We start from the raw sequence: 12897 nt of genomic DNA on the forward strand, positions 1-12897 counted from the left end.
AGATGAGGTTTGGTGGTTCAGAACCAGACAGCTGGAAGTTTTATTGGCATTTAATGAAGGTTTTTGGTACTAAGGCAAATGCCTGTATCTGTAGGCAGCCCAGTTTTCAGTAACTTCTCTGCTACTTTTGAGTCATCATTAATACCATCCCACTCAGTGGTTATTCCTAGGCCCAATCTCTCTTTCCAGCACTTCTTTGCATCTGTATTTTTACTTTCCTTTAACCCTGCTGGTGATTAGCCTTTTCCCCCTCTCTTGTTTCACGTTGCCTCCGGACAGTTTTGCAATCTTTGTCCCTTCTGCATTTACATGGTGGTTTTTCCAAGACTTGAGGTCTTTTAGCATCTTTCTGCTACATTTTAGCAGTTTCTTCCTTTCCCAGTTGCCATGTCCATCCAGGGACTAGAATCTGCTTCCCTCTTTCATGCCATTGCTGAGCAGTTCTTCACCCTTGCTGATCAAAGCCTTTTCCACTGCAAACTTTGATCAAGCAGTAAAAGAGCTCTGGGTAAGCACTGTTCCCTTCCTGCTCACCCTACAAGGTGGCTCAGCCAGTACCAAGGAGAATATGGGGCTTGGGAAAAATGCAGAGTTTTAATATCCTAAACATTTTCCAGCTTCCTGCCTTGGTAAGGGGGATTGCTATCTTCAGTTCCATACCCTGCATGCAAAGAAGCTGCTTTGGGCTGGTGAGGCAAGGCAGAAATGATTTTCCTTTTCTTGAATGTTGATCAGATGTGCAAAAAAGGATACAACAGGCCCATGTGTTTGTGACCAGGAAGTCAAGACTGGTGATGTGTTCACAGGTTAAGCCTTAAAGATCATCCAAGCAGAAGAGGACACTGGCTGCTAAGAGCACCATCACTATTCTGGATCAGTTTATCATTTCCTTCACTTTATTTTTCTCAGTCTGCCCTGATTGAATGACCAGAGGTTCAGCCAATTGAGAGTCCCTAACCTGTGTGTTATCTGATGCAAAACCTTTGTATTATTTAGTACAAAGTCATATTTTCACCTTCTCTGTAGCAGGTGGGTTTCCAAGTGTTGCCATTTCTTCCATAGGCAATAATGTCTTTTTGAATGAAGACAGAATGAAAATAGGTCTTTTTGAATGAAGAAAGTTAAAACCCATCCTTTAAAGAACAACAAAAGTTCTGCTTTTGTTAAACAAGGAAAGAAGTTTAATTTTTAAGGATCAGTCTGTATTATTAACTTGCTTAATTATCAGAAGGAATGGTTGGATGAGCAGACAATTAAAATAAGAAGCTCAGAAGGAAAAGTTCATGAGTGCATTACACAGACAATTGAGGAAGGTAAAACTATTTCAAGTACCATCTGAAGGAAACCATTTGGGGAGGAAATAGGATTAATTAAGTTTTGAACTGGTTAATTTTGTTATCTAAAAATATTTCTCAGATTAACCACTGCAGCCTACTTATGCATGAGGTAATGTCTGGGGTCCTTCAGCAACAGGGTGAATTGCTGCTTCAGATAAAAGTACTTCAGATCAACATGGGACTCCAGACTCAGTGGAGCCCGTGGTGTATTCTGCAACCAAGGTTCAAATCAGGTCCTGAGAAATCCACACCAGAGTCTGAGCTGTTTTATGTTATTTTGCTGTACTAGTCAGAGTGGGAGCTGAGTCCTGCTCAACTCAGTGAGTGGCAGTGGCTTTGTTGCCTCTCACAGAGAATATGTCCTCCTCTCTGATCCTCAGGCTCCATCACTATTAGCAGTGAGCTTAAAAAACTGCTGTCACCAGAAATACCCCTGAACAGGAGTCATTTTCCTTCTTACACTTCAGTCCCAGTACCCTTTCCCCAGAACACGCATGCACGCAGCACCAGGGATGCTCCAGGTTTCCTTTGGAGAATTTCTGAGGGTAACACTAATTCAGGTAAATTCTTTTCTACCTTTTTTTTCCTGTTTCCATTGAAAGGGTTTCTGTAAAACCTTCCTTCCAGGTCTTGCCTGGTGGGCTGATTCTGAGCTCACAGTAGGAAAAAGAGAAGACATTTTTCACTGACTTTGGCTATCTCACTATGGTTTTCTTCAAAATCCATATATATATATATCTGGATTTTTTTAGCTCAATAAAAGAGCTCTGAGTTCCTATCTATATGCTTCAAATGTTTTGACAATGGAGTCTGTGCTGCTGCTCCAAGCTTTGTATAGCTGGGTCCAATAATTAGATTAAAATTTAAATTAAAAGCAATATGCAAAGAAAGAGCAAAAACTGACCTGCTCACCCTGTTTGGATAGAGCTTTTGGTTGGTTTTAATTTTTAAGTTTTAAATTTTCATTAAGGTGTGGGTGACAAATAATGACAAATTACTTTTTGGTGCTTTGCAATCTATTCACTAATGAATTATTTTTACCAAGCATCAGCTGTGGTCCTCTCAGTGCTGCTGCTTTGGAAAAGCTCAGAAAAATGAGAGTGACAGACAATGCTCAATGCTGAGGAAACCCCTGGGAGATGAAATCATTCATCCCACCCCTCCAGTTGTTGAATTTAGGTGAGAAATGCTACATGTGGGGAAAACATTAGGTGTTTGAAATTAATTTTCCACCTGTGATATTTCAGAATCTTTTCACTTCCCAATCATTAACCATGATCTTTGGAGGGAACCCTATAAACTGCCTTCCAGTTCCTGATGAGATGGAATAATTCATTACTTCAGTTTCTCGGATTAACATAAAACGTGTTTCACATTAGGGTTTTCCTTTAATATTTAAACTTCCTCATGAGAGGAGCTGCAGAAGGCAGGGTGACTGAGTGTCCCCAGACTGATGTGGCATGGTCCCAAGGCAGGGTGAGCTGCTACTGGAGCTGGCAGGCATTAAAAGCCACCATGCACCAACAAACCCAGCTTGTTTCAGGACTCTGCTCTTCAACAGGCAAGAGCCTTGGTGTCAACCTGCCAGGAAAGAGCAGGACCCTACAGCTCTGCTCACTCATGCCAGGGAAAAGGGTTTCTTAAAAATTTACCCCATGAATTGGAAATTTTGATTTGTCGGGAACATTTTCCCCAAATAGAGCTGAAAAAAGCTCAACTCTGGTTTTATGAAGGGTAAATTGCACAGTAGGATTTTTTTGCTAAAAATGGCTTTCTTTTAAATAGGCTGTCTAGTGTTCTTTTTACATCATTTTTGCAGGGACAAAACCAAGCAAAACCATGTGGTTTGTCTTGGTCTTGCTCCGTGGAGGAAACTGAGCTCCAATACTCAGAGCAGCCATTCTTTGACCTGGGAAAATGCATCTCAGTGTGTGTGTACCCCCCATGCACCACGGTGAGGCTACAGTCAACTCAAGTATCCAGTTGTGATGCTCTTGGCTGGACCACTCAAGTCACCCCTCTCTGCTTCAGGAAAGCTTAGGAAAAGGACAATGTTGCTAAGAAAGATTGATCCCCAAAAGGCTAAGCAGAGAGTGTGGTGCACTGGTGGAAAGCTCTGAAATATCTGCAGTGATTAAAAAGTCAAAACCCAGAGAAGACGGAGTCTGTTCTAGAATTATTTATTAGAAGATAGGAGGTTGTTACATACAGATTCTGTCCTGCAAAAGTGTCCTGGTCATGATACGTCAGGGAGACATTAAACCTGTTAGAGCTGGCTCTGGTCTCCACACAGAGATACTCAAGACACAGCAGAGCTTTGCCAGACCTGGCTCTCATGCTGGTGCTCAGCTGGGGAGAGGCCTGGCATACCACAGCATCCCTGAGCTCATTACACTGTCTTTATCCCACTTGAAAACCTCACCCGTGGGCAGGAAACCAGCAGTAGGGACCCAAGACAGTGCTGCAGAAGGGGCACTGCTCTTCACTGGGATTACTTAGAGATTTTTTTTCCCCAAGAAGGGAATTGTCTTCCATCGTGCCAGCGATGAACATGGCTGAGCAAGTGGCTACGGAGATACAACCATGCTATGAGGTAGCATGAGGTAAATCAAAAGAAAAAAAGAGAAGAAAACAGAAGGATCTCTGTGACACAGAGAAGAGCTCTTGCCATCCTGCCTCACCCCAAAACCAGACCTGAACTTGCAGAGACCTCTGAGAAAGCAGCTCTGACAGGTGGCTCAGAAAAAAGACGGCACTTTTGCCTTGTAATAGCTGTGTTCCAAGAAGTATTTCTCCCAGTTGCATGGGTGACCTGTTTTGGGTTGGCAGGCAGCATTTGTCAGCCTTTCAAAAGGTCACCATGGAGCTCAGGGCTTTGCCAAGTGAAGCCCAGGTGCACCAGAAAGCTGCTGGGCTGGTTTTGTAGCTCCTGGGCTGACACTGCAGAGCGTGGGCAGCATTGCTGGAGAGGTGGGACAAGAGAAATGGCAGAGAAATGGCATCAGCCATCCTACTGGCATTAACAGAACAATCTGAGACCAAGCTTTCTGCAGATGGTCAGTGGCTCACAGCCAGCATGGGGATTGGCTTAATACCAGCCTCTGGGCTGTGTCCTTATTCCAGGTGTGCATCTCTGTATGTGTGGCAGAGCACAGGGGGCTGAGCAGTGGCTGTAAGTTTTCTTTTGGTAAGACAGCCAACACTTTTTCAGCATCCATTAGATTTCTTAAAGGAAGGTATTATGCAGGAGTCATCTGTTTATTTTTCTAACTTATGGGTGCTGAAGGATAAATAAGTACTCTGGAGCCTGGTTCCTTAATCTGGTCCTCTGCTGAAGCCAACATTCTCATTTACCCAATGGACTTCACTGGCTGGTTCATATTATCACCTACACTTCACTGTCTTCAAAGGCACATTTAACTCCATTTCTCCTTATTTAATGTCAGTTTATGGCTCCAGAGACTACCTGGACATAATGCCCCACTTTGGTCATAGTACATGAGCTTTTGTTTATTGACAGGACTCAATCAAGAGTCCTTTCAGTCCACAATAATCTCAAGGAAAAACAAGAGTTGCAACAGGTTTGTCAGAGACTTAATGTAATCATCAGAAACAGCTGTTTATGGCCCATCTATCACCAGATCTCTCCCCTCATCTCAATCCAAGAGTGGCCTTTGTTAGCTTGGTATATTAGAAACCTTTGAAACTGGGGCCTTGGCAGTGAGTACTGACAGCTGATGCCAACATCAGTACAAAAGATGGGTCACAATACAGACCTCAGAAGGGACAGTTTGTCAGATCAGCTTTTTTCTTTCACTGCAGATGACATTCAAGGTTGGAGGTCCTGGGTCTGGGGACTGACAGTAAGACTGCAGCTGTACAGCAAAGCAGCAGACCTCCAGCTATTGTTAGGATGGTAAATGTTCAGCACAGAACTAGCTTTACCACAGATTCCCTAATTTTTAATCAGGTTTCATGCTCCTAAGGCACTCAGACTCCTTTTTTTAGAACATGAACCCCGATAAGTTGGCTATTTGGGGCTGGGAAAGTGATGACAACTGTTCCCAAAGGCCATACCACACTTAGTTAAGGGATGCAATGCTCCAGACCCCCTGAGTAAAGAAAATCTCTGCCACATCTTCAATTTTTATGGATTTCTGTGGCATTAATTGTGCTCCCACCTCTTCATCCTTTGGAAAGGGGTGAGCTGAGGACCCTCAGGCCCTCTAAAGAACAGTTAGATTGTGGTATTTGGGGAGGGCAACACCTTGCTCTGGTATGGGAGCTCAGAAAGCCAGAGTTCTTTGTTCACTATTTGCCACAAAACAATGAATCTGGGGGTTTGAACTAAAACATAAGCTGCTGCCCTCCTCTCTCAGCCCCAGTCTTAAAAAAACTCACTGTCCCATTCTAATTCCAGCTTGGTCAAGTGTGAGGCACACAGAGCAGACAGCAGAATATTTAATTTTAATTTCAGGCTAACATTTCTAGGTAGCTTTTTTGTCGCAATTTCCATTGCTCCTTCCTAGAAGTGGCAGCCACCTATGATAAAAACGTGTTCCTCTTAGGATTTCTTGGAACACACTGGTGAGTGAAGCTCACCTGTCAGAGCAGCTTGGATGTTGTAGATGAGAAAGCTTCTCACTGGTGTTTTCAGAGAGAACAGGCAGGAGACAGGGATGCTTTCTCTCCACAACATACACACAAAGGCAGGAGGCACGGGAGTCTTTTTCCTCAAGCCCAGCATCAGCTGCCCCTGAAGCGTCCCTGCAGAGATGCAGAGCAAACACTGAGCATCCTGAAGGTATCAGCCTGGCACAAGCAGTGCTTGACTTACTGGATCTTTTTGGGACAGGGGGCTGTGGGGAGGTGTGCTGGGAGGTAGCACTAGGTGACTGCAGGAGAGGAGGTCTGGCAGGGAGGGCAGACACCGAGGAGCTGGAGAAGCTGAAAGCAGAGGAATGCAGCTCACTGGGGCTCCAGCAGCACACAGCAGAGAGGCTGTGACCAAGACTTTGTGGCACCGAATAGTCTCTATGTTTTGAGTATCTCAGCTGGGCATAAAAGACCAGTTCTAACAATATCCAAAAGAAAAAGCATGTTCTCAATTGCCTGGTGTACAGCATTACGGGGAAATAACCCATTACAGAGAAAGATTCTGAACATGAATTACAGTATCTTTCATAACTTTATAATTTAACTGCCAACCCTTTCCCTCAAAATTAATCATGGATGTACATCATAAAACAGCTTTTTAAAAAAGTACATCTTAATATAAATAGTTTATTCAGTGCATGGTTGTGTATACAACAAATAATAAACAACTCTTTTGTACAAGGCAGCAAGCTGCCTGTACAGAACTATGTCAGTTTTGGAGCACAGAATCCAACGATGATTAATGCACAAAATCTTACACATCATGCAACTCTATGCCAATATTCCAACTTTCTCCCATGCAACAGACATGATGACCTAAATGGAAACCTAACTACATTTTTTTTTAAACAATTGTTTCCAATAGCATGTATAAGTATATGTTGTTTAGGGGTAACCTGTCCTAGAGCTTCCTCCTACACAATATTCACGTGCCCGTTACAGTGAAAGAAGGACTTTTACAAATAAGACATTTCTTATAAAAAAATTAAGTCACCTTAATTCCACAGTTTCTGTCTTTAGAAAAGAAGCCACGACAATAGTTTAACATGACACACAAAATGGAATTAAGAGAAATCTACACTGGAGGATAATTTTATCCCTTTCTGTTAACTTCCACTTGGGATAACAAAACAACTCAATTCCTACAGACTGGGGTTAGCACAATAACTTTACCAGAAACTACAAATCTATAAAAATTTATATTTTGTTGTGTTTAAAACCACGAGAACACTGTTTGCTTGAGCCTGAGACACCAACTCTCAGTTCCAACCCTGAATTTTAAATGATTTTTTTAAAGACATAGCTTTAAAGACCCATTGGATTTGAGAAATCAAAAAGTTGCACTATTCCAAATTAAAGGATACATTTTTTTATCAAGCTTTAGATATAAAACGGTAAGCCAAGGAAACAACAAGAGTTTACATATTTGTTTTTTGTTTGCCCCTATAAAACATACAAGCATTAAAATTTCCGTTGAAGAGCAAAAGTGGTCTTTTTCTGAGTTGGAAAGCAAATTCTTATCAGCAGTGTATGCTGTGAAATGTTTTGTTTCGGATTCCACAAAGCATAGGAGAGAGAGAGAAAGAGAGAGAGAGAAAGAGAGAGAGAGAAAGAGCTGGACATTTCTTCTCCGAGATTTATTCCGTAGTTATGTTTGCTGGCTATCCAAGTGCCTTGGGATATGCACAAGCATATTCTACATTATTGGGGTATATCCTTTGACAACCAGTAGATCTAATGGCTGATAAACGAGTGACCTATGCAAGTTCAGTGGCTTGTCCTGGGCAATTGAATGTTTGGATGAAAGACTGCTAGTAAGAATTCAACTGCATCCAGAGGTAAGGTTCTGTTTAGAGAGCACTTGGCTTGCCTGAACCTGGCTACGTTGACTCGTTTTGGCTCATGGATTTACCCCCATTTAGCACTCCTGAAACACTTCTGCTCTTTGTTGGGGTCCCACTTCCAGATCTTGAGAACTCTGTGAGATCGTGGAGAGAAGGCTCTTTGTACATGGCCACTGCAAAGCAAAAGAGAGGCAGCAGGTCAGAGGGTGTTCAGGGCTACTCAGTCTCCTGGTGCAAAAACCCCCCAGCTGGCAAACCTTGGGATTTTTCATTCAGCAATGTGAAATGCAGGGTGTGAATGAAAGAAACGTGGCAAGGAGACCTTGTCCACTTCAAACACTTCTTAAAAGCTTCTGAGCTCTTCTTTAGGGGAATGGCATTTTTGAGAAGGGCAAAACCACAGCTCCCTCCCTCTCCCAGTTGAATCACCCACCTACTCACTGCACTTAAGAAACTCTGCAAGCGAGACCTAAGCTGGTATAAGCCAACATTTCCTTACTAGTGGTGACATGGCACTGTCAACCACCATGACTTAAACCTGATAACTTGTACACATAGCCTAAGCAGTGACTGCAAAACTAGATTTTTCAGTCTTTTCTTTCCTTTGTTTTCACACACCTTAGAAGAGAGGATGAACCTTGACATCTGTTGCCTAAAACTTAGTCCTAAATACAGACTGCCAGACTAATCCAGCATGCACCCAGGGCTATGCACCTTTGAGATACCCTCTCTGAAGTCAAAATTACACAGCCTTAGAAGTTCAACTATAAAAGCATAACCCTGAAGAAGAGGGCTTCATTACTTTTACTGAAAGAGCATATGGAAGCTGGTTCTTCTGGAGAAAAGGAGCATCTCCATATCAACTGAGATGTCCCTCTTTCCATTCACCACAGAGGGGGTTGAGTCTGACCACAGTCTTGATTCAGATGCTTCACTTAACTAGGATGTCTCTAGGTCCTGGATACACAGCTGAATGCTTATACCACATCCATTATTACCTATAACATCACCTGCTGATGCCACATTATTGTGCATTACACATTAGACCTTTCTCTCCTCTTAAAAACAGACAAACAAACATCCTGCAACATAAAGAACAGATTGATAAGCTATACAGCAAGCTGCTGGTGGTCTGTGAGCAGATGTTTGAGTCATTTCAGGTAGAATTTTGTTATCTATAACAGGCACTGTGGACTTCGGGGCACAAAAATACTAATATGTGTATTTGGTCAGATTAGTGAAATGCAGAGGTAACAGAGAAACCTAAAAAAAGCAGCTCTGGTTACATGAGGTGTGCTACAGAACTTCATACTCCTGTTATGACAGTATCCAAACCCTGCAAATACATATGAACTAAACATCTGATATAAGATAATGTCAGTTCAGATGGAGAAACCCCAAGCAGTTACCTTTTAATGGTTTTGGAAGAAAGTGTGCTGCAGGTTTATTTTTCTTCACATGATTTCCTTTCATTATTTCTCCTTCTTTGTTAAGACCCAAATACCAGCCCCGGCCCGACTGTTGCTGTCTGTAGATCATTGAAGAATATGTCACATAGTAGTTTTCAAATACTGATTCTTTAAACTTGCACTCGGGTGTAAAATGTTCCTGTAAGAAAGTAACAGATCAATATGTGCAATGTCAAATCCCACCTCAGTTAATGAAAAGCATCCAATATTCACTGCTTTCCCAACGGTTAGGACATACCTCTCACCATCCACCTGTGAAACACGAACCTTATTAACAAAAGAGTAATACAATTTGAAACCCATGAAACGATGCTGTGAGAAGCTCATGGCAGAACAATAAAATCTTTTTGATCAATGAGTTAAAAATCTAAGTGAAGAATTATTGATTGATGGGACTAATGGACATGAGGCAGATGCAGCCCCAAGGGACCTGCCAAGGTCCAGCAGCACAGGTGAGAAGGAAAGCTCTGTAATACCTTTGTGTGTTGGCCTTAAATGCTTCTGAGGAAAGTGCAATACAAATTCAAAGCCTGGATGCCATGAGTAAATGCTCATCTCTTACTAACCCAGCAGTATTAAGTTACCTTGGAGCAGCTGCCTCTTTGGTCTCATCTGTGCTGCTTCCCTGCTCATGATCTGAAAGCCTGGATGTCAGAGACCCAGGCAGACATCAGACTCTGCTCTGGGACTAACAAGAATTAAATGGTAACACAGCTGAAAGCAGAGAGGATCACACTCTAGTCTTCATGTTGAACTTCACTGTTTCTTCTGGAGAAATGGTTTTGAGCTAATCAAAGAGCAATAATCCAGGAGAGAGTCTTTTTCCTCCTGCTTTCACTCTGCAATGATCTTTACTTCATCAGTACATTTTGGTACTATTGTCCAGCTTCAAAAAAGGCCTGGGAGGGACCTAAGACCAAAATCCCAGTCATGTCAGTACCACTCAGTTGCTTCCTATTGCCTTTGGGTGCTTCAGCTTCTTTAACATTACAAGTTCTGACAGTGTTTCACCTATGGACCCCTAGAAGGCCATAACATATGAAAAAGGAAGGGCTGATGGTGCAAATGTTACTATCCATGTCTCTCAGCAGCCAGCACCAGTGGAGCTGCCCTTGGGCTTGAAGTATTCTACAGCAGTGGAAAAGAAAGAAGCAAAGACTGGGCTTGCATAGTGATTGTAATTTCAAGTACAAAAATCAAAAGAAATTATATGTCTCAGGAGCTTGAGGTGTTCTTATTTAGTTTCTCAAGTATTCTTGTGTGAGAAAAAGATGGAATGTAAAAAAACCCCACACCACTGTGCATTTTCTACACATCTTTGGCCATTTTGTCTTCTCATAGGAGAAAAAAAACCCTCTTCCCTCCACTCACTGGCATTTGCTTCAACAAAGAATGTGAACTAAGCCATTTTCTTCTTTTTTCTTCAAGCTAATTGGCTGTTGTTTAGTTAATTGATGATTGGTTTCATTTGCTGTCAAACAGGGAGAGTCACTGCATTTTTGCAAGATGTCTAAAGAAAAGCTGCCTGTCACTGTTCCCTGCTCAGCCTCAGCCATGTTAACGATGGCTATTGCAAGAGCATCATCCAATTAGCAGCAAAATGGAAAACTACAGTGCTCCCACTGGAAGATTAGGGTTTATGTACAGTAATTTGGAGCTGTTTCGGGTACAAAAGGCCTGCTTATACACAGCAGCAGAGGGTCAGATTGCAAACAGAGCCATAACATTTACATTGGTTCTCTGAGGAAGGAAGTGAACCACACAATGAGCAGCAGGAGCCAACAGCTCACTGAGTCCCTTGAAACGGAGGGACAGAAACAGTGGGGAGACAGAAGGACAAGACAGTAAAAGACTTCCTTTGGAATGGAAATGGAATGATGGGATGAATGGTGGGAATGCTGGGCTGCTATAAGTGAGGTTTCAGCAGAGCCCACACAGAGCCAGACACCAGCCACCCCAAGGGCATCACCGAGAGGGGCAGGAGCTACCATGCAGTGATTTCTGATGACAAACAGGGGACCAGGGAAACAAAGACACCTCTCTACCATGTGCCCAGTTACCACATCAAATTCTCTCCCAAGTTTTCCAGCACTGAAGCAGAACACCTCATTCACCTGACTGGCTTGGCTCAGAATCCTGCTCCTTACTCTTAACTGACATCTCCTTAATTCCTTGGCTATGGCTGCAGCTCCAGAAAGGTGCAGCACGGTGGGAAAGGCATCCTCCTTGCCAAATCAAAGTTGATCCTTCATGAGCTGTTTGCAGAAGCTGAAGTGCTCTGCCTGCTCCTGAATACTAAGCAGCTGCTTACCTTTTGCAAGGGTTTGTTGCCACCCATCACCTGCCTTCAGTTTAACCCAGTGTGTGTGTTTCCTACTCATTAAAAAAAGAGCAAGGGAGGAGAAGAGCAGAGGGAAGTTTTGAATGAGAAATTCTAGCAAGTGGGCTCCTGACTTGGGGGGGTTATTTAAAGGAAAATTTATTTTTCTGAGCTTGGCAATGTGCCAGCTCAGCTGGGTATGGACAGGGCTACAATGAGCACATCAGTTCAAATAATGTGCAGATCAGCAAATGACTATTAAGTTCTCTTTGCTGGCAAATTCTCTAATAATTTACTGAGTGAATAATCTAATAAATTAAAGTCAGTGGAACACCGAGTGCCCGGATTACAACTGATCTTTTCCAGCCCATAGAGTCTATCCTGCTGAAAATTCATAAATATAAGTGATGAATTCTAAGGACAGTTTTTCTCTGCCTCTCAGCTGTTGTCTTGTCCATGTTTGTGATGAAAACAGTTTCAATGATTTTGGAGAAGTATTTTTACACAAAACAGACCAAAACTGGGTGTTTGTGTCAAATAGGATTTCAATCTCAGTTTACCCCAGGAGTCAGGGGTGATGGTACCTACATGACAGTAAATTGCACTCAACCAAAAGCCCTCATACATGCACCCTAACAGTGAATGAATGAATAAATAAAAGCTAAAGAAATACTGTTTTCACTGAAATCATGATCTAGTCATGCTCAAGTAAGCAAGAAGATGAAATACCAGGAGCTTCATCTTGGTTTTGAGCTGATCAGATGAACTACTGAAATGTTCCTTCACGAGCACATCTGCAGCTTCATTAGATATGTGGAAAATAATTTAAAAAATAATAAATTGGTTTATGACAATATTGTTAAAAGACCTCCTAGCATAAACATAGAGTGCCTGTATTTCCAGGCATCTGAGTAGATAACATGTAAATAATCCAGTAAAATAATCCTGTCTCTTCCATATAATGCTTCACGTGTCTGCCAAGGCTGAAAGGTAAAATACTGTAAAAATGTAGTTGGAATTCTTCCTGCTTTCAGCTGTGCAAAAGCCATACTTCAAGTCAAAGACAACCCAAGTTATCAGCCATCACACCCACCTACACTGCAGGGTAGAAAATTAATTATTCTGGTCCCCAAATGATAATGATGAGGGAGTTCAGACTTGTGTAGAAATAAAATGGGCAATCTGCTTTAAAGAAGGGTGTTTACTGTCTTCAATTTTCTACCATCTTATAGAATCCTCTTGTCTGGATGGCTGTAGGCACAGTGCACATC

At 42.3% G+C, this 12897-nt stretch overlaps 1 protein-coding gene across 4 annotated transcripts in view; it reads right to left on the minus strand.

Annotated features, from left to right (window-relative positions):
• Positions 1 to 3501: 3501 nt before the first annotated feature.
• Positions 3502 to 12897, minus strand: part of FGF13 (fibroblast growth factor 13) — a 240827-nt gene continuing 231431 nt past the window's right edge. For all 4 annotated transcript variants that reach the window (XM_030449020.1, XM_030449022.1, XM_030449021.1 and 1 more), the window contains 2 exons: positions 9247 to 9445; positions 3502 to 8010 (listed from right to left, as the gene is read on the minus strand). In XM_030449020.1, the coding sequence (XP_030304880.1) occupies positions 7874 to 8010; positions 9247 to 9445 (336 nt within the window). In that variant the 3' untranslated portion in view covers positions 3502 to 7873. The remainder of the gene's footprint in view (positions 8011 to 9246; positions 9446 to 12897) is intronic.

Source organism: Calypte anna, chromosome 4, assembly GCF_003957555.1.
Source record: "Calypte anna isolate BGI_N300 chromosome 4, bCalAnn1_v1.p, whole genome shotgun sequence".
Taxonomy (NCBI): Eukaryota; Metazoa; Chordata; class Aves; order Apodiformes; family Trochilidae; genus Calypte; species Calypte anna.